Source organism: Aspergillus uvarum (genome assembly GCF_003184745.1).
Source record: "Aspergillus uvarum CBS 121591 unplaced genomic scaffold BO82scaffold_31, whole genome shotgun sequence".
Taxonomy (NCBI): Eukaryota; Fungi; Ascomycota; class Eurotiomycetes; order Eurotiales; family Aspergillaceae; genus Aspergillus; species Aspergillus uvarum.
This window is the reverse complement of record NW_020291328.1, coordinates 114,201-132,295: the sequence shown is the minus strand read 5'-3', so window position 1 is coordinate 132,295 and position 18,095 is coordinate 114,201. Positions and strand designations below refer to the sequence as shown.

The following is an 18,095-nucleotide window of genomic DNA, read 5'->3' as shown; positions in this document are numbered from 1 at the left end:
CCTAGCATCTGCTTTAATGGAATGTGACACAAGTCAGACACAAGGGACAATCGAGACTGAAGGTGCCGATCTTGGGTGAGAATGCACCAAGGAGTTCCCGGGGAGTATATCGAGATGATGGATCATGGTGAGAACAGAGACGGAAGCAGGGGAGATCCGAAGCAAGGAATCCAAGAAAGACGCAGACATGTACTCTGCTGTACACTAGCTTTGCTCTCTCTCACAAACACGACCAAGGTAGAAGATTACTGCCTGCAATCAAAGTATTCCCCATTTGACTTTGCATTTGCCTTGATGAGTCAGCCGCATATTGTTGACGTCCGCGAATTTGTGACTCCGACACCTTACTCAATAGAGCAGGTTCTCCGGTGGCAGACTTGCCGAAAACGAATCCTCGACGCCGCAACAACTTGACGCTGCAAATTAACCAGCTGATTCCGATTCCACACCTCCATTACGCACCACGAGAACTATACCCAAGATAGGCAAGTTGCACGTATCGCCGGCGTGTCATAGTGCATAGATGTGTGTCACTGGATGCAGGGTTCTAACAGGAAAGTTCCGAGCGCGTGCCAGCGTTGTCGACGCCAGAAGCTCAAGGTACACCCCCCGGTCGGAAACCCCCGTCTCCTGTGCACTGTATTAATGGACTTCGAAGTGTGATGTTCAGCGACCATGTACTCTTTGCCTCAGGGCTGGGGCGCACTGTACACCAGGGCCGACTAGTCGCTGGAGGCCCTATCAGCCTGTAGCTGCCCATCCAGCCCCCGAACGCCTCCCCGTGCAGCAACACTCTCGCCAAGAAGTCGACCCAGTTACTGCGCAAAAGACAGATGACGTCTCGGAAGCCGAAAGAGTATCAGCGACAGATGATTGCTGGCAATCAAGCTCGATGCTATCTCTAGTCGATGGGGTAGGTTTCTGTCTGGTATGGAAACGAGAGCCCAGGCTCAAGTGTCTAGGCATTTCGATTGCACAACACCCACGCGCCACCAGATCGCACAACAACTGCTATCCCAGGAGGCCATGTACAACAGGCTAGCCCGTTAGCTCCCAGCACTGAAGAGGGCCCATCACATTCACAAAGCAAGGAATCTTTTCTGTCCACGCGACAATACGTCCACAACGGGTGGTCTTTGCCTGCCACCGAGCTTGTATCATTAATGCCCCAATTTGAAGCTGCTAGTTTGCTCGTCGACACGTACTTCGACCGCGCTCACTGGTTCATGTTGATCTTCCAACAAGATGACTTCCGGCAGCGATGGCCGAAGCTATATCCACCACACTCAGGCCGACCAGGAGATCATACCAATGCCGCGTTCTTGTCCACCTTTCTTGTGGTTATCGCAATCGGGATTCATTATGTGGGCCCATATCGGCAATCACTACTAGCCAGACACGGCGTCGATTCAAGTCTGAAGGATCGTATCCTATCCTGTGTAAGGGCCAAACTCTTGGATGTGATGTCACTCGGTTCGCTGGAAGCAGCGCAGACCTGCGTGCTGCTAGGAACGTACTATTTATACCATGGTTCTCCTCGCCTGGCATGGCCTGTGTGCGGCTGCGGACTCCGCATTGCACAGGCCTTGCACCTGCACCGCCGATTACGGCCTTCGGATTCCCCTGATTTTCGCCAGCAGTATGAAACACGGAAGCGGTGTTGGTGGGCTATCTATGAGATTGAGACCTTTTCTGCCGTGGTATACGGCTATCCTCACAGTATCTGGAATGCCGATTGCGACGTAGAGCCCTTGGACCCGTCAGCCAAGCTGCAGGCCATGCAAAGTCCGAGAACACCCAGCGAACCCCAGGCGCGCAAAACGACATTGCTGTCCTACAAATGCCTCATGTCTGAGCTTTCAGTGGTAACGAAGGAAGCACTGGGCGAGTTGTATCGCACCAAGACCTTTCTAGTAGAAGAAGGAAAGCCGTCTCGCCCACGAAGGGACTTACAGGATACCCTGCAAGCAGTGGCTAAGTACAACAGCCGCTTACAGCAGTGGCAAGCCAAGCTTCCCCTCGAACTTCAATGGGATCGAATTTCCGACCAGGCGAATTACTCGACCCCAGAGGAAATAGATTGCGATATTGGAGCGACGGGGCCACGCTTTGAGAGCCACATATACCAGCTCCAGGCTATAGCTCTGATGCTGGCGTACGAGAATGCCATGATTCTGACGCATAGGCCTCTTCTGTCTTACAAGCTGCGGAGCAGCACGGAGCCTGAGGCTCTCCCTACCAGCTCGGACCGAGCTGATCAGCCAAGGCCTAACCCATTCGTCTCGTCACTAGAGGCCTGTCGCACTGCAGCGCTGAGGATGGCCTCTATCCAGTCAAGCCCAGTTCTCAAGCTTGTCGCCGAGACCTACGCCGTGACCTTCGTCAGTATACATACCTTTACCGCGGGAGTCACCTTGGGTATTCTGTGTAGCATGGATCCCTTGAACCAGCAGTCCAGTGCTTCCAAGCAAGCCCTGCAGAATGTAATGGAGATACAGGAGACGCTCAAGTCGCGCTCGGTGGTGGCGGAGCAAGGACTAGACATCCTCCAGCGACTGACCAAGCTTGTAATGCAGAGGGAGCTGGACGTGCTGCTGGGTAAGGCTAAACGCACGACTACGCAATCGAACAGCCCTAGTAGACCATCTAGTCAAGGTTTGTCAGACGAGCGACAAGGGCTCTCCAGGGACGTGGCATCTCAAGTCCCTACTTCCGGGGGCCTAGCGACCCTTAACCGGGGTGCGTCCAGCGCCCTGCCGGGCCCAGATGACATTTTTTACATCAACGATCCTGCGATGACGGATGCACTGCTCGATTTCGACCAAGGTTGTATTTCTCATTCCCATATCATTTCCTAAGCTAACACACAATTCAGCGTTGCTATCCTATGCACCTCAACCTTTCGGAGAACATGAAGAGACGGCAGAGAACCCGAATCTGTGGCCGCCAACCCTGGACGGCTTTCCGATCCTTGAACAGACGTGGCTATGGGATCTCGACAACGATCCTTTTTTCAACGCTGACCTCGGGGATTGACCGTGAATTGCTTTCGGCTAGATCCAGAATACATGTATGCTCAAGTCTTGAAGCATCAGCACCGAACCTAATAGCCCCCTGTGGTCACCTCCTCCGCCATCGGCTTGAACGCCACCTCCACAGGCTCATTCCCAATCCCACGCTTCCTGGCCTCCTCCAGAATCGCAACCGTCGCCGTGGCCCCAATACGTGTCACGCCCAAGCTCATCACATGCAGTAGATCGTCCAGCGTCCGCACACCCCCGGCAGCCTTGATCTGCACCTTCTGGGCGGACTTCTCCCGCATCAACTTCAGATGCCCGACGGTCGCACCCTTGTAGTTATACGAGCCATTCCTCTGCTTGACGAACCCATACCCGGTTGATGTCTTGACAAACGCCACCTCCAGCTGCGAGCAGATCTCACACAGCCGGGCAATGTGCTCGGGCTGCAGGTAATCGTTCTCGAAGATGACCTTGAGGGTAGCCCCGTTTGCGACGACCGCGGCATTAATCCGGCGGATTTCGTCCGTGACATACGCCCAGTCGCCGCCGAGGACCTTGCCGACGTTGACGACCATGTCGATCTCGGCGCCGCCCGCCTGGGCCGCAGCAGTGGCCTCGAGGACTTTGATCTCGGTGCTGCTGTTGCCGTGCGGGAACCCGATGACCGGGCAGATGAGAACGTCCGACCCGGCGAGCTCCTGTTGGGCGAGCGGGATCGCGTAGGGCTTGACGCAGGCGGTGGCGACGCGGTGGTCGCGGGCGATCTGCAGGCCGGCGCGAATGTCGGCGTCGGTCATGGTCGGGTGCAGGAGGGAGTGGTCGATCATTTTGGCCAGCTGGGGCAGGGTGACGGTGATTGTATTGGGCATGTTGACCGTTGTGGAGGTTGTTTCTTTTCAAGTCGAGTAAGAGCTAGGTTTGAAGTGATGGAGTTGTGATGGGATTTGTTTGGGGATGTCGTGCACAGTTGGGGGTGTTTTAAATCCATGCTGCAGATATAAGGTCAAAAGGTCAGAGCGTCTTCCGGTGGAGGACCTTCCGTATCCGGTAATTCCTTCCACCGGGGCAGTTCTCAGGTTGTCTGCTGTTGCATTGGTCAAGCTACGAAGATATCGATCTCCCCTATATGACACGGTTCTATTCCAGCACAGTCGGTAGTACATATCCTTTTCAGTTGCAAAACATAACACACGGGGGGAAAGCACCCTTGCAGACTGCCCGATAGCAGACCCGACAACCCGAACCCCCGATCGAGGCCTCAAGCGACTTGCCCCACGGGGAGGGCGATTAGGGCTCGGCACACATCCCGCTAGCACTGCCGATCAGCCCAGCATATGGTATATTATCAAAGTGAATATGCTGTACAGTATACACATACACTACCAGCCATTCTGACGCGAAGAGAATCATGACAAATCGCCAATCGGCGGTCTGTCTGCCAATCTCGATCTCAACCATAAGAGCCAGACTTCGCCAGGTGAATAATCACCCCCACGCCGATTAAATCCGACTCTGGTCGTCTCCACGTCCCAATGCGGAGCACTGCGCAGGACGCCCTTTGTAAGCATTCCAAATTGCGGATTGAACGCCAGTGCCTGAGGACTAACAAAGGCCTGGACCACAGCCCCGGATTTCCCGCAGGATGGGAAAGCAGGGGGCGTTGGCTGTACCCATGGTCATCCCCGGTCATGACATCACGACTGCCGGCCAAGCTCAATCAGCCTATTGTCCCACGTTTTGTGGCCGGCGGAAGTATCATTCCCGGAGGTATCGAGCTGCAGCACAACAAAACCAAGCCTCTGCCACCCACACATCCTGGCTTGTTTACGTCTTTCCTCATCCCTGCAAGACACACTCCCGCGGGACAACCAACATGCGAAGATGTCGACCGAAAACATAATCCCGCGACGATCGAATGCCCACGAAAAACCAGCGGAGGAGTCCGACGGCCTGTACGAGGCGTACGAGATCGAGCTCCAGAACTCGGCGGGCGGCACCATCCGCTTTGGGGATCTGGTCGCTGGCAAGGGGTCGAATATCACGACTCTGGTGATTTTCAGTGCGTTGCTGCCCTTCGCCTACCCCTGGTCTGAGCATAGTCCTATACCCCGGCTCGCACTCTCAACCCTGCCCCCCTCTCTCCCTCCCCACCACTCATGTCTATTCGACGGGATAGTAAGACACTTCTTCTGCATCTACGACCAATCTTACGTCCGCACCGTCTCCCACCACCTCAGCGACAGCATCCTCGCCAGCCTCCCCGAGAACCCCGACACCGGCCCCTGCCAGGTCCTCATCATCGGCTGCGGCGACCCCGCCCGCATCGTCCCCTACGTCGCCGAGACCGCCGCCCGCTTTCCGGTGTATACCGACCCCACCGGCCGCATCTACTCGGAGCTTCGCATGAAGCGCACCGTCCACGGCATCACGCGCCCGCCCGTCTACACCGAGGTTTCGTTCGTGCGGGCGCTGGGCCGTACCCTCAAGCAGATGTTCTCGGCGGGTGGGTGGCTTCGGGCGTTCCGGGGCGGGCCGTGGAATGTGAATGGTGGGGAGTGGGTTTTTCGGGGTGGGAGGTGCGTATATGTGCATCGGATGGAGCGTGTAGGCGATCATTTGACGGCGGGGCAGTTGTTGGAGGTTTTGGGAGAGGGGCCGGGGCAGGTTCTGGAGCGGGGTGGCGGCGTCGGGGGGGAGGTGGGTGGGAAGGAGTGATGTTTTTTCCCTCTGGATTGGGGTGGGGAGAGAATAGTGGTATCGTGGACTGGAGTTGATGGGGCTATATAGTTGGGCTCTACATTTGGTGTTTGTTGGGCTGGGTTGGGAAGGTTGTATACCCCTTACTATGTCATGTCTTGAATCTTGCGGCACCGCATCACTGGTTTGTTGGACTAAACGTATAGAACATGTGGCAGGAAGTCTCTGTATTGGCTTTGACCTACACTCACGTTTCCGTACAACCCCTCAGGAAATCATGACATCGTTCGAGATAAAATATGCATGCTTAGATCAAAGACGACCACCCGCTAAGACCGACAGAGAGAATAGGCTCTGATGAGAGCTACCCGCTAGAGGCGAAAGGGCACTGGAAACAGCGGCCATCCTATACACCCACCTCAAGCAGCATCCCCTCTATCTCTCCACAGCAACCACCGATTTGATGATAAGGGGCAGGCGGCTGAAAATCCTCTTCCACACTTCTTGCTGATAATCCTGTCCTCCGGTATCCTCATTGAGCAGTGTGTTCCGAACTGACCAGATCTGATCTAGGTCCGCATTGAAGCGACCACCCTGATATGGTCCGTCTTTGAAGTGTCTGTATAGACCGCCCCACGCCGTGGTTCTGTCCTGCCGGGTCTTAGCGCGCCGCAGCTGGTCGAGCGATTCGTCTACAAGACTGTCTACGGCATGCCACCGTCGAGACGTGTCGTGAACCGGGAGCCAAATGATGCGTTTCATCTCCTTCGGGCACGCCACCTCCCACGTTCGAAACACGACGTCGATGTCGGGGAATCGCTGCAGCGGGTCCTCCGGGCTGTTGCTCACAATGGAGACCTCCACGCACTCGGGATGGACACCGGACCACCTCCAACTCGGGCACACGTGCTCCGCACTCTTTTTGTGGAGTAGGCCACAGGGGAAGGCGAGGCGGGTGAGCGGGGTCGCATGCTTCACGATTAGGGGGTGGCCGGGACGGCGATGCGCGGGCCACAAGTGCGCCAGCTGCTGGTCCACTCCCGCCTTCAACATCAGGTTGCGGATCCGCCGCGCGTTGGGGAAGAAGTTGAACCATTGACGGTACGGGATATAGACGGTGTCACGGGCTGGGTCGAACGGCCGCACGACGGAGAAGCGGCGCGTCTTCTTGTGGTAGCGAATCTGGAGGCGAGGCTGTTGCTTTTCCAGCCAGCGCAGCCCGACCCATCGGGCCTCGTGGTTGATGAATAAGTGTGGCAGGTAGATTTCATAGCAGTCTAGCGGGCGCGGGTCGAACTCGATGTGAAGCGTGTCTCTATTCTCGCCCGCAGCGTCCTCGGTCTGGTCCCGGTGCGCCTTCCAGCAGTCGTATCGCCAGATGTACAGCGGGTCGACGATCGGATCGGGCAGTGCGGCCTCCCAGATCATTAGGCGGAGCTCGGGAGGAAGGCGTGAGAGAGGCGGATTCGATGTTGATTCTGGCATGGTTTCTGGACTGGTGACGAAGGTGGCAGTGTGACAGCTGAGGTGAAGGTACTTGGCTGCGTCAAGATGACGGAGGACAGATCATGGATGGATGTAGATAGATGAAGACGGATAGATGGAGGTTGAGAGAGCGCTGAACAAAGTGGGGTGGAGCTGGATGAAGCTGAAGAAGATGAAGATGGGTGGAGATGGATGAAGATGGGTGGAGATGGACAGAGGAAGATGAAGTGTGAAAGGGAAAAGGAAGTCCGCCAGATCAGGGTTCTGTTGCTTAATAGGATGGGAAGAAGAGCTGCAGTGAATGAAGAATGAAGGCTTGAGTAACACATGACATGGTCTGGAAGAACGTCAGCATAACATATATGTATGTCTCATTCTATGGTATGTACATGCAAGAAGTATCCCAAGTCCCTATGCGAGTGACACGCGAACATCAGCACACTTTCCACCCGCAACTGCAACCTCCAGTGTCCCATTGCCGCTACTCTTCGTCTTTCCATCGACTGTGTACGAGTCAACAGCAAGTGGCAGTTTAACGACGCCCGTCGTCCTCTTCGGCCCACAAACCTGCAGCTGCAGGCTCGTCCTGTCAGCACCACCCAGCCGCCAGCTGGCCTGGATCGGTCCTCGAGGGGTGGGGACGCGACCCCGGGCCCACGAGACATCCACATCCAGAATTGCAGGCTGAAACACCCACGTATCGAACCCAGGGGATGTCGACTGAACGCCAAGAACATACTCCGACAAGACGTAGGTCGGAGCGCCGCCCCAGGGATGGGCATGGGAGGTATACAAGTCCAGACCGGGCCGACCATCAGGATACAGATATTCCCACGAGGTCCCTGTGTAGTACTCATCTTGAGTGACCATTGCGGCCCACAATTGGTCCAGCAGCACGCTGATAGCAGTGGTGCGCTCCGTCGATGCATTCGCGCTATTGTGACTGGCTTGGAACAGCGCCTCGAGCAGGAAACCTGACAGGAACGGTGCAAGGTTGGTGCTCGAGGAGTTTGCGGCCGAGGTAGAACTCTTGTACCCGATACCTAGACGCAAAGATGCAAGCGCTGCAATCGTAGACTGGGACTGGGTCGCGTTGGCGATGCCGGACAGAATCGCCCATGCGCTGCCTGCAATCGCCTGTTCGTCCAGAGTGCCGATGTCTACGCCGTATATTCCCAGTACTGGGTTCCAGAGATGCTGGTTGACAGCTTGTTTGATGGTTTGAGCAGACCGACTCCACGAGCTAGCCGATTCGGTTGCATTCACAGCAGTTGCGAGGTCGGCCATCTCGCTCAGAGCATGAGCGAGCAGAGCCGATGCCGCAGTCCCATTGCTCGACCCCAAGAAGAACGCCCCGATATTGTCAGTAACTGCAAGACCAGTCTGCTCGTCGACGAGCCGCAGTACCGCTTCCACTCCTTTTTCAACCTTCGACCAATATTTCTGGAGAAAGGCTCGGTCGCCGGAATTCTTGTAGTAGCCAGCCACTGCCTCCAACGTGAAGAACTGGTAGTCGAGCAGGCCAAAGGAGCTGTAAATGTCAGTGTACTTGGCCGACTGGCCCATCTGCGGCGACATGCTGAAGAGCCCCTCGTACACCGAGGAGTTGCCGGCCTGGCGGTCGATCAGGTACTCCAAAGTCCCCAAGATGAAGTCATTGCGATAGGTGCTGGCTTGGATGATCCGGTAGGTGTGGAAGAAGTCGCCCGACCACACGAGTCGGTCGCGTTTCGCACCATCCAAGCAGACAGCGTGGGTATTAGGCAGGACGCCATATTCTTCCAGCACTGCATCCGAGGTCATTGGGTTTTGGTAGAGCAGGGTGCCGTTTTGAGCGTGTACCTCCACATCCCTGATCAATGCCACTTGGTCCTGATATGGGCCAAATCCCCACGTGCCACCCGTTAAACTGCCTGACCCGCCGATTGTGCCAGCCGGGGTCTGTAGATCGGCTAAGGGCACAAAGACTTCGGTTTCGTTGACTGTCACCCCGTATCCTGTGGCATTGATAAAGGTCGCGATGTGGTACCATTGATCTTCTTTGACACCAAATGGCAGCGGGTAGTAATTGACCTTTCCTGAGGTCAGGGAGGTCTGATTGACCAGGTTCCATCCATAACCCACCGCCAGGGTATTGGACGGCACGACCGTTCTGTTGACGTTGACGAATGTTGACTCGGGAGGATATTCACTGGTGAGGACGAAGTAGGCGCCGTATCCGCCCACGCCGGCGGCCACTTTCCAGCCAGTCCCTCCCCGCACAATCTTCGTATCGAATGTCAGGGTGTAATTGTCGAATGACACTCCCTTGACCGACTGGGCAGGTTGCTGTCCTCGCAGATACATTCCGTTCTCGGTGACCTCCCACGTAGAAGGTGCTGCACCCGCTGCGATGCATGCTTGCTGCACCGTCCGCGCCCCCAGGGCCCAGATCTTGTTGTAGAGACTGCTCGATGATTCGAAAAAGCCCGGAAGCCGGTCAACGGGCGTCCGATCATTTTCAGACCTCAAACCAACATCGCAGATTCGAATGCTGCCGTCCGTCAGCAGCTTCAGGCTCTGCCAACGCTGACCCCCCTGGATGAAAAACGACTCGACACGCCCGGTGGACGTGACGTTGAAGGTCTCGACGCGGAAGGTGTTGGAGAGACCATTGGCAAAGTCAAACGGGCCGTCTGCAAATGGCTCGTCTAGCCCGGTATAGGGCTCGCTATACTTGGCCTCGATCTGAACAGGGGTTGAAAGCGTTTCGACCTCCAAGTAGGGAAAGCCTGCAGCTTCGGTGCCGTAATCTAAGGTGACTACTGGGGTTTGCGAGTCGAGGGTAAAGCAGGCGGATTGCGTGTCGCTTGTATAACTCCGGAAACTAACATTGGTCCGATAGCGCGTAGGACGTACAAGCGTCTCACTAATGCTGCAGGGTTAGCTTGTGAATTCGATGCTCTGATTTGCGCCAATTGGGAATACCTGTGAGCATGAACCAGGGGCGTCAGCGCCAGACAACCCCAGAGCACGGGTGCGATTGATGCAAGGGTTGATGGCATGATATCCCTTCCGCCACTGAGCCCTGTCTATACATGGAATTGGGTCACGAGAAGAGATCTCGGAGTGGATTATAAGAAGCTCCTGTCGGGAGCTGTGGTGGGCCTCAATTTGATACCGAGGCCGGGGGTGTTTTTGTGGGGGAAAGGCGGGGTATCCCGCCCCGAATCCCGCGCTGGCCGGGTTAATTGCCCCCGACAGGGACGCAGTCAGGGTCATATATACGGGTTTGGCAGTCTTCATGCTGAGATAGTTCCAGCATACCAGAAATCCTCGCGGTTTCGAGTGTTGGGAACGACACACGGGTAACCATGTATCCTTCAGCTTCAGCGTTTTCTTCTCAGTGTAGTAGGAGGTGAATACCAATCCTTCCGTGCTTCTCACAGAAAGTTCTTCAAGCCGGACCATGGTATCTCGGGAATTCATTCACTACTCCCTGTCCAGGCTGCCTTATCTTTGTTCTTTCTCTTCAAATGACAAGTCCAGGATGCCATCTGTGATATTTGACCACTTCACTTCTTCTTACCTCCCACTTCCCACCCATCCTTGACAGTTGACACGCATCTGAGCTCAAGCCATCACCATAACCTTTGCCATCCATCCACCCATCCATCCAACCAACTTCACCTTCAGTTCCTTTCTCCCTGCCAAATCTCTCATTAACAAAACTTCGGCCTCTGCCTCACTCAGCCAGAACGAAAATCGACCGAGCAGGGAACACAAAACGTGGAGGCCGCAGCACATCTGCCTGCGGGCACCGAGTCGAACCATACAACGTCCCAGCCATCTCAGCCATCTCAGCCATCAAACACGACCGATACCACCCCCTTCCCCCCCCGGCTCATCTCCGATATCAAAGGCCTTCTCACCCAGATTGAAGAGCAGCACCACTCCAGCCAACCCACAGCCCAGAGCTGGGTGACGACCGCCGGCGACGCGGCTCAGAACGATTCCGACCGCCGACAGTTCACCCACCAGGCCAAGATGCAGGCCGGCATGTCCAGCTCAAGGGTATCATGCTGGAGATCATGGGATCACTGGCTCGGTTGGAGCAGTTGAGGGAGGAGCTGGATGAGGCGACGTTGGAGGCTGCGAGGGGTTCCAATAATGCATTGTAGAGGGCGACGCGGCTGGCGGTGGAAGTGATGGTCGAGGCGCACCAGGGAGATATGGAGGGGTGTGCGGTAGTCGGGAAGGAGTTGGACGGGTTGGATGACGTTCATGATCCCAAGGATGCTGCGGATGTTGGGTGATAGCTTCTGGGTTTTCTGGGTTTTGTTAATTGAAGTGACGCGCCGAAGGGATGTGATGTCGGGCCGGGGGGCATCATTTTTGAGGTGTAATCTGTCCCACGTTGCTATTCTTGAGACTCCACCATGTGCTGTGCAGAACTAGGTAGTCCTGGGCATCTGTCAAATGCGGAAACAGTAAAGACCTTCTCAGACTACTGAAAGGGACGTCTGTAAGGATTATGTTATGGATACTGGGGCATCCGAAGTTATGAGACAACGGTATCAGTCATAAGCTCTAAATTCAACGTTCTAAATAGATACAATCCAAAGCTACCTCCGCGTGCTTCACTGGAAGAACTCTTAGGAGAACAAAAAAAACCGCTCTATTATGGTCATTGCATGAGAATCGAACAGAAATAAGGAATGATCAACACTTGATGAAATTCCAGATGATATACATCCCAATGGAAGGCGACGTGCTGGAAAACACGACACAAACAGGATGATACAACCCCGCCGTCCCATCAGACGCTGGGATCAGTGTCGACAGACCACTGGCAGAAGGCACTGCCTCAAACCCCGCGGGAGGTAACTTAGCGACGAGACACGCAGCAGAGGATACCAGAGCGACCGAGGAAGTAAAGCGATCCAAGGAAGCGGAACAAGGAGAGACCCGCGGTAATCCAGAGGATAACTTCGAAGTACCAGGACGTGCGGGTGGTGGAGGTGTTCTATTCGACAACCAGGTCAGCAAACAGACAAGCAGCAAGGTCACGGGTAAAAACTTACGGTCAAACACATCTTGTCAACGCCAGTGCTGGTAATCAGCAGTGCCACGAGCAAGTTACTAAACACCCACAGGCAAACCAGCATAGTACGGAAGTTCTTGTAGGCGTCGTCCAGACTCTTGCCACTTTCTTCCTCGGGTTCGATCCACGGGGCCAGCGCACGCTTGACCGTCGATTCGAACTGGCTATCGATATCGGCTTGCGGTTTGTCAATTTCCTCAATGAAGTTCTGCTTGCCGTCATCGTCCTTCTTAGTTTGTACGGACGGCAGTGCTTCCGCTTTATCAGATCCCTTGGTACCCCAGGAAACGTCGTGCCAGTTGCAGAAGGCGTACACCATCAGAATGTTGATACCAGTGGTCATGCCCATGAAGTAAGCCCAGGAACTAGTCAGAATGTGCCAGGGGTCCATGTAGAGGACACTGGCAATGACGTAGATGCCATAGGTCGAGACGAGCGCAATCAAGACGATACCACCACCTGACGAACTAAAGAATGATTTTAAGAAGTCGGAGAGACTCTCGTTGATGTCGAGGTTGAACAGTCCGGAGCTGAATGCGTTGACGACCAGGTAGAACGACAAAATCAGGACATAGATCTGGACCAGCGAGAAGTACATGAATGAGAGGGTGTAGGGGACGACAGTTCTGGGTGAAATGTAAGCATCAATATCAAGTCGAAGAGGCGGGACAAGCACTTACCCTTTCGGCCGATTACCCAGAGCCAGAATGAACTGCAGCGCGAGAACCCAGAGGTAACCATATTTGATAAAGTTGTTGACGATAGGCGACGCTTCGTCCCCAAAAGGCCATCCCTTGTTGCCGTTGTGAGAGCTAGGTGTACCCACCAAGTCCATGATGACGGAGCTAGTCAACCAGTAGGAAGCTGTGACAATGTCAGTGTGAACAAACCGATGCAGGTCGAGGCCATTGGACAGGGCATACCGAGAGAGAACCAGGTCATGATGAGCTGAATGACGTTGTAGATCATTTGAAGGTGCAAGAAGAAGAGACGAATGATACTGTGACCACTGCGATAGATCCGACCAAAGTGCATAAGCGAATACAGACCAGCAGCAAACGAACCGTTCAGCCAACGTCTACGTTGACTGATAAACTCTGCCGCTCCTTCCGGAACGTCCGTCTCACCCTTAGATGCCTTCACGTAACTCAAATGCCACTTGAAACCAGCCTTGGCCACGAGTTCGAAGCAAAGAATACGATCCTCGGCCAAGAACATGTTCTTCTTGAAGATGTTCATGCCGTCAATACCCTTCTTACCAAGCCGTTTGGACAAGGTGTGATCTCCGTGGAAGTACTGCTCCAACGGTCGGCCCATGATTGCACGGTAGCGGTACGCAGAGAAGGCACCGGGCAAGACACTGACATAACCGAACGCGCTCTCGAGGGGTTTGTCCAGAATATTGGAGATCTTGTACTCAAAGTTCTGAGCAGCAACCAGGGGATTGAGGACTTTGCGCCATCCCTGACCCAACATGGCATGGATCTCACCACATGAACCACCGAGGGTCTTATCGTTGTAGAAGGCCTCCCATAGCGAGAGCAGCGACTTGTGACCCGGCTTAGTACCAGCGTCCAGCAAGATAACCACCTCGGGGTTGAGAATTCGACTGAAGGCATTGAACAGCCAGCGGTGAGAGTTGATCTTCTTGCTGTTCTTTTGCTTCAAACAAAAGATCATCTGCACGGGGGGCAAATTGGTCGACTCATTGCCCTGGGGACGGATCAGTTGTTGAGTGGGGGTGACAGACAGTTGGGTGGTGTATTCGAACTGTAGGTAATGATGATTGTCAGTCCTTCTTGCCTTGTTCACTCAGACCTGAGACGGCCGCCGGGTCCATCCGCCCGCCTTCCCGCCGGGCGGTTGCAAATCAGTTGACCAACTTACCACATGAGCGACGGTCTCCCGTCCGTCAACGTCCTTCTTCATCACTCCGTCCTGATAAATACCGATCGTTGCCAACACATCCAGCGTGTTCTTATCGCACGGATCGATACCATCGAAGACAAGACAGACCACAATCTTCTGCCACGCCGGTCCACCCTTGTTCCAGAACTCGGACTTCTTCAGGTTGACGATATCGCGAATATTCTGCATGACACCGTGCAGGGTACGCGCCGTCAGGACCTTGTCTTCGTTATAGTATGTGATGGCGATCAGCAGTTCGGTGTGCCGATTGTAGATCGCGGGCCGCAGGTTGTAACCATTCCGCAACGTGAACTCGTCAGGATCACACGTGGCCGCCGTGTCTAGAGTGATCTCGGTCAGCTCCCCCTTTCTTTACTCCCTCGTGTTCGGAGTGCACCTACAGCGCATGTGAGTGAACTCCTCCGCAAACGCCTCCTCCGCTTCTCGGTATTGGGGCTGGATCGCGTTCTGGATGGCACTCGGAACGGGGTAGTCGACACTCAGGACGGAACCCTGCACCAGGTTGATCTTTCTCGTTCCGAAGCGGCGGAGGGCGCCCGCGCGACTGCCGGCCTGGGAAGCTGGTTTTTCGGTGGTCGATCGAGCATCATAGATGTCACTCGACTCAGATTCTTGATAAGGGGGCGTCGCGAAGACCGTCGCGCCGGGGTCGTGCAGCGTGTACCGACGGAGGGAGTCGGTGGACATGGCGGGGTCCTCGAATGGACCGCCATAGTGGCTGGAGGGGTTGCGCTGCAGCAGGGACTGCTCCTGTTCCTCGTGCTCGTCGCTGTGGTAAGGTTGTTGCTGCTGGGGTTAGGCACAATGGACGGTCGCAATGGCTGGTGGGCCATGAATCTTTGCTAGTCACAGACAGAACACTCACATTGTGAGTAGGAGAAGCATGTGAGAAGTAACTGCTCTCACTCTCCTGGGGAGAATGAGTCCCGTAGTTATGTCCTGGCGTACCCATCTTGACACGAGTGGAAGATGGGGAGCCTGGGAGGATGTCTGGACAATTGCTTTTGAACAAGCAAAGGTTAAAGGAGTTTATTGACAGTCGAACACCAAAAATAACGCTTAATCAAAAGAAGAAGGATAAAAATAAAAACAGAAGTGCCTGGGCGAAGGGGAAATGAGATTGTGGCAGAGACCAGCAACGGAACCACTTCACGCCAATGCTCTTGGATTGGATGGGGGCCTGGGTAAACCGACAGTTCTCAAGAGTGGATACGTGCCCGAAAACCATATATAGGGGGCAGGAACAGGGTGCTACGGAAGCCAGAGGGAGGCGGAGAGTCCAGAGGAGCAATGTCTAAGCCTTGGGATGGGACCGTTGTGGCGATGTCATTCGACCGAGAGGAGCAGTGTCCGTTCACTACGGTTGGAATATCAAGGACCTGGTTGTTGACTGTGGAGGGGGGCGACACAGGCAACAAGAACTGAGGCCCCCTCCCAGCCAACACCGGTAATCATCCAGGAGGGCAGAATCTGTTTTGGCCCGCCGGCAGGACGCAAAACTGGGGGTTGACGGTGCGCTACAAAATGAAGAGGCATGCTCCCAGCTGATGGGCTTCTGTCAGGAGCGCATCCGAGACGAGATCTTTGGTCGTCAGCTATTGGGGATCCACTCGAGCAAAAATCCTTTTCCGGGGCGCAGGGGGGAACACAGTTGAGCAAACAACGGGTCGACCACATTTAAAAGCGACCATTTCCCTCGAAATGACAAGTAGGCAGAGACGAGTCAATTTCGCATTCGCATGACTTATAGCTATAGCATGATAGCCAGCACTTGAGGTGAGGATACATCCCTGTCAGCGCATGATTGCGCGCCATGAGTGCGTACGACCATCGTGAGATGAACTCGGAGATCGATCACCGCCGTCGAGAAAATTCGTCGGCAGGTCAGAGTTTCCGGATCGCCTGTGGTGGAGTGAAGGCAGCAGCCGGGCGTCGCCCATTGGCTGGCAGAAAAAGGATGCCTACAACCAGAAAAAGTGTCGGCGAATTTAGCAGAACAGACTATCGTAGCTAAGACCGCGTGTGGTTCACGGGTGGTTCCGATAGAAGCCAGTTGGAAGGCGCAATCAATCCCAGAAGACTGTGGACGCGCAGGCTGTGGAGTCCGGTCCGATAGTATCTCCGACCAAGCGAGTCATTGTCGCTGCCAATTGGTCAATGGCCGATGTCGGCCAGACGTTAATACCGAAAGTTTCCCCACAGCGGAGGCCGTTAGTCAGAACTAGTCGGCCACACAAAATTCCATTTTTGGAACGAACCTTCAACAGTTCACCAGAGAAAGGGGGAAACTCAATGCAAAGTGATTAGGGGGGACAGCAGAGCGAAATTCAGAACCCGAGGCCATGATGGAGATCTCTCTCTCTGTTTTTGCAAAGGGCTCTCTGGCTGCGTTGACCACTCTTTTGACTTCATTCTGAGGCATGTGCTGGAGAAACAATGAAATCATATTCGGATGGGATAATCGAAACCATGCATGACAGCCACACGACAGCTCCGAAACTGTTGTGGCATCAAGGCACTGTCCTTCCTTCCTGGGCCAATCGCCGTCCAGAGCGGATATTGATCCAGGTCAGGCACAGACAACGCAATCATCATCATGCGCAAATACCAACCATGGGAGAAATGCGACAAGAGGCGTACTCCGGACGGGATCCGTCTTTTATATAGACTCCTGTCTGCTTTGCTTTGGCGCCGACCTGTCTTTTGTAGGTAATCACCTCATGGAGCTCCTGTCCCGACCACTGCTGTCGTCCAACGGAGACAATGCGGTGGTTTGGGCACGCCGAAGCCGAGTGATGGTAGATTGAAAAATTGGTCCAACCAAAGTCCGACCTGTCCGGATCCACTTGTATGCGGATCATCCACCGCCATAGCGCGCCATCACCGACAATGTCTCATGCATATTCCGACATGAACTCTGCTCATGATGCTTGTTTTCTGCAGAGTGACTCTGAGTGAGAGTCGCTCATCCTAGTATGCGAGGAAAGGCTTGCAGTACTATTTTCAAGAGAGGTTCTGATGATATGGTGCGCCTCGGAGCGAGGAGAGGGTTCGGATATTCCGGGTATTCATATTGCCCTCGACTTTGAGATACTGGCATCCACTCGGGCTGAGTGAAATGAGCTTTGGACATGAGTGACGACGATTGGTACCAGCAGAATGCCACTATCCACTACTCATCCACTATCTGATGTAGGCATTGAAGTACAGTTAAGGCTAGCGAGGAACGCCAGTAGATCGGACGTGTGCGTCAAATTCGCAATCAAGCATTCGACCCGGGCATGATCTCGTTCGGCGGGCTTCGTTCGACCGATCAGAGAAGAAAGCATACATCTTGGTGGCTCGACCGTGTCCTAAACACTCTGGAGCATCAACACTGTCAGCATTGCTGCCATGGCTGTGAGACTATCCATCTACCCATCCTCAACCAAGGATGCGGGGGCGATACTTGTCTCCAGACTCGAAGCGAGCTTGCGAGTGGCTGCAGGCTTCCTCCGAGAACAGCTTGAAGTTGGACTATGACGCAGCCCTCCGCGTCATCAGCAGCTAGGCCATGGCCGCCATGCTCGCTCAAAACGGCCCCATCTCTCTGGTTAGTGACGCTAACGACTATTTAGCTCTGCTTACATCATACCTCTCGTCTCGACAGTGGGATCTCGAAGGAAAATCAAAGCTGACAGTGCATGAAGCTCAAAAGTCACGAAACAAGAGCCATGATACGATGCTGATGTTGATGGTAGGAACGATGGAGACTGCCCCGTGCGATGTTGATGGTTTGTTGATCACCAAGCGGCTGTAGAAGGGCTGGCCAATTACGCCAGCCTTCTTCTAGAGGTGATCCTGCTCGGCCCGCTTAGTCACCGCTGATCGCACTTTCTGAC

General features: G+C 54.6%; 6 protein-coding genes across 6 annotated transcripts; 2 read left to right on the top strand and 4 right to left on the bottom strand.

Moving 5' to 3' along the window:
• The first annotated feature begins 446 nt into the window (after nucleotides 1–446).
• Nucleotides 447–3,070, top strand: BO82DRAFT_95189 (transcription factor domain-containing protein). The gene is made up of 4 exons (XM_025641688.1): nucleotides 447–600; nucleotides 659–913; nucleotides 963–2,826; nucleotides 2,876–3,070. The coding sequence occupies exons 1-4, from the start codon at nucleotides 538–540 to the stop codon at nucleotides 3,034–3,036; spliced, it is 2,343 nt and encodes a 780-aa protein (XP_025491311.1). The 5' UTR covers nucleotides 447–537; the 3' UTR covers nucleotides 3,037–3,070.
• BO82DRAFT_354848 (2-deoxyribose-5-phosphate aldolase) lies at nucleotides 2,825–3,955 on the bottom strand. Its single transcript, XM_025635297.1, has one exon. It carries the CDS (start codon nucleotides 3,887–3,889, stop codon nucleotides 3,104–3,106), a length of 786 nt encoding a protein of 261 aa, XP_025491310.1. The 5' UTR covers nucleotides 3,890–3,955; the 3' UTR covers nucleotides 2,825–3,103.
• A 946-nt stretch (nucleotides 3,956–4,901) lies between these two features.
• On the top strand, nucleotides 4,902–5,735 carry BO82DRAFT_336638 (peroxiredoxin-like family protein; the record flags this gene model as incomplete). Its single annotated transcript, XM_025633358.1, has 2 exons — nucleotides 4,902–5,079; nucleotides 5,197–5,735. 2 exons carry the CDS (start codon nucleotides 4,902–4,904, stop codon nucleotides 5,733–5,735), a joined length of 717 nt encoding a protein of 238 aa, XP_025491309.1.
• A 417-nt stretch (nucleotides 5,736–6,152) lies between these two features.
• BO82DRAFT_402684 (2EXR domain-containing protein) lies at nucleotides 6,153–7,202 on the bottom strand (the record flags this gene model as incomplete). Its single annotated transcript, XM_025639334.1, has 1 exon — nucleotides 6,153–7,202. The coding sequence occupies one exon, from the start codon at nucleotides 7,200–7,202 to the stop codon at nucleotides 6,153–6,155; it is 1,050 nt and encodes a 349-aa protein (XP_025491308.1).
• Nucleotides 7,203–7,613: 411 nt separating this feature from the next.
• BO82DRAFT_383888 (putative alpha-L-rhamnosidase C) lies at nucleotides 7,614–10,246 on the bottom strand (the record flags this gene model as incomplete). Its single annotated transcript, XM_025638051.1, has 2 exons — nucleotides 7,614–10,110; nucleotides 10,170–10,246. 2 exons carry the CDS (start codon nucleotides 10,244–10,246, stop codon nucleotides 7,614–7,616), a joined length of 2,574 nt encoding a protein of 857 aa, XP_025491307.1.
• A 1,510-nt stretch (nucleotides 10,247–11,756) lies between these two features.
• Nucleotides 11,757–15,026, bottom strand: chsC (chitin synthase C). The gene is made up of 6 exons (XM_025635296.1): nucleotides 14,595–15,026; nucleotides 14,173–14,534; nucleotides 13,209–14,055; nucleotides 12,966–13,149; nucleotides 12,266–12,911; nucleotides 11,757–12,207 (listed from the first exon to the last, which is right to left on the bottom strand). Exons 1-6 carry the CDS (start codon nucleotides 14,899–14,901, stop codon nucleotides 12,070–12,072), a joined length of 2,484 nt encoding a protein of 827 aa, XP_025491306.1. The 5' UTR covers nucleotides 14,902–15,026; the 3' UTR covers nucleotides 11,757–12,069.
• Nucleotides 15,027–18,095: the final 3,069 nt, after the last annotated feature.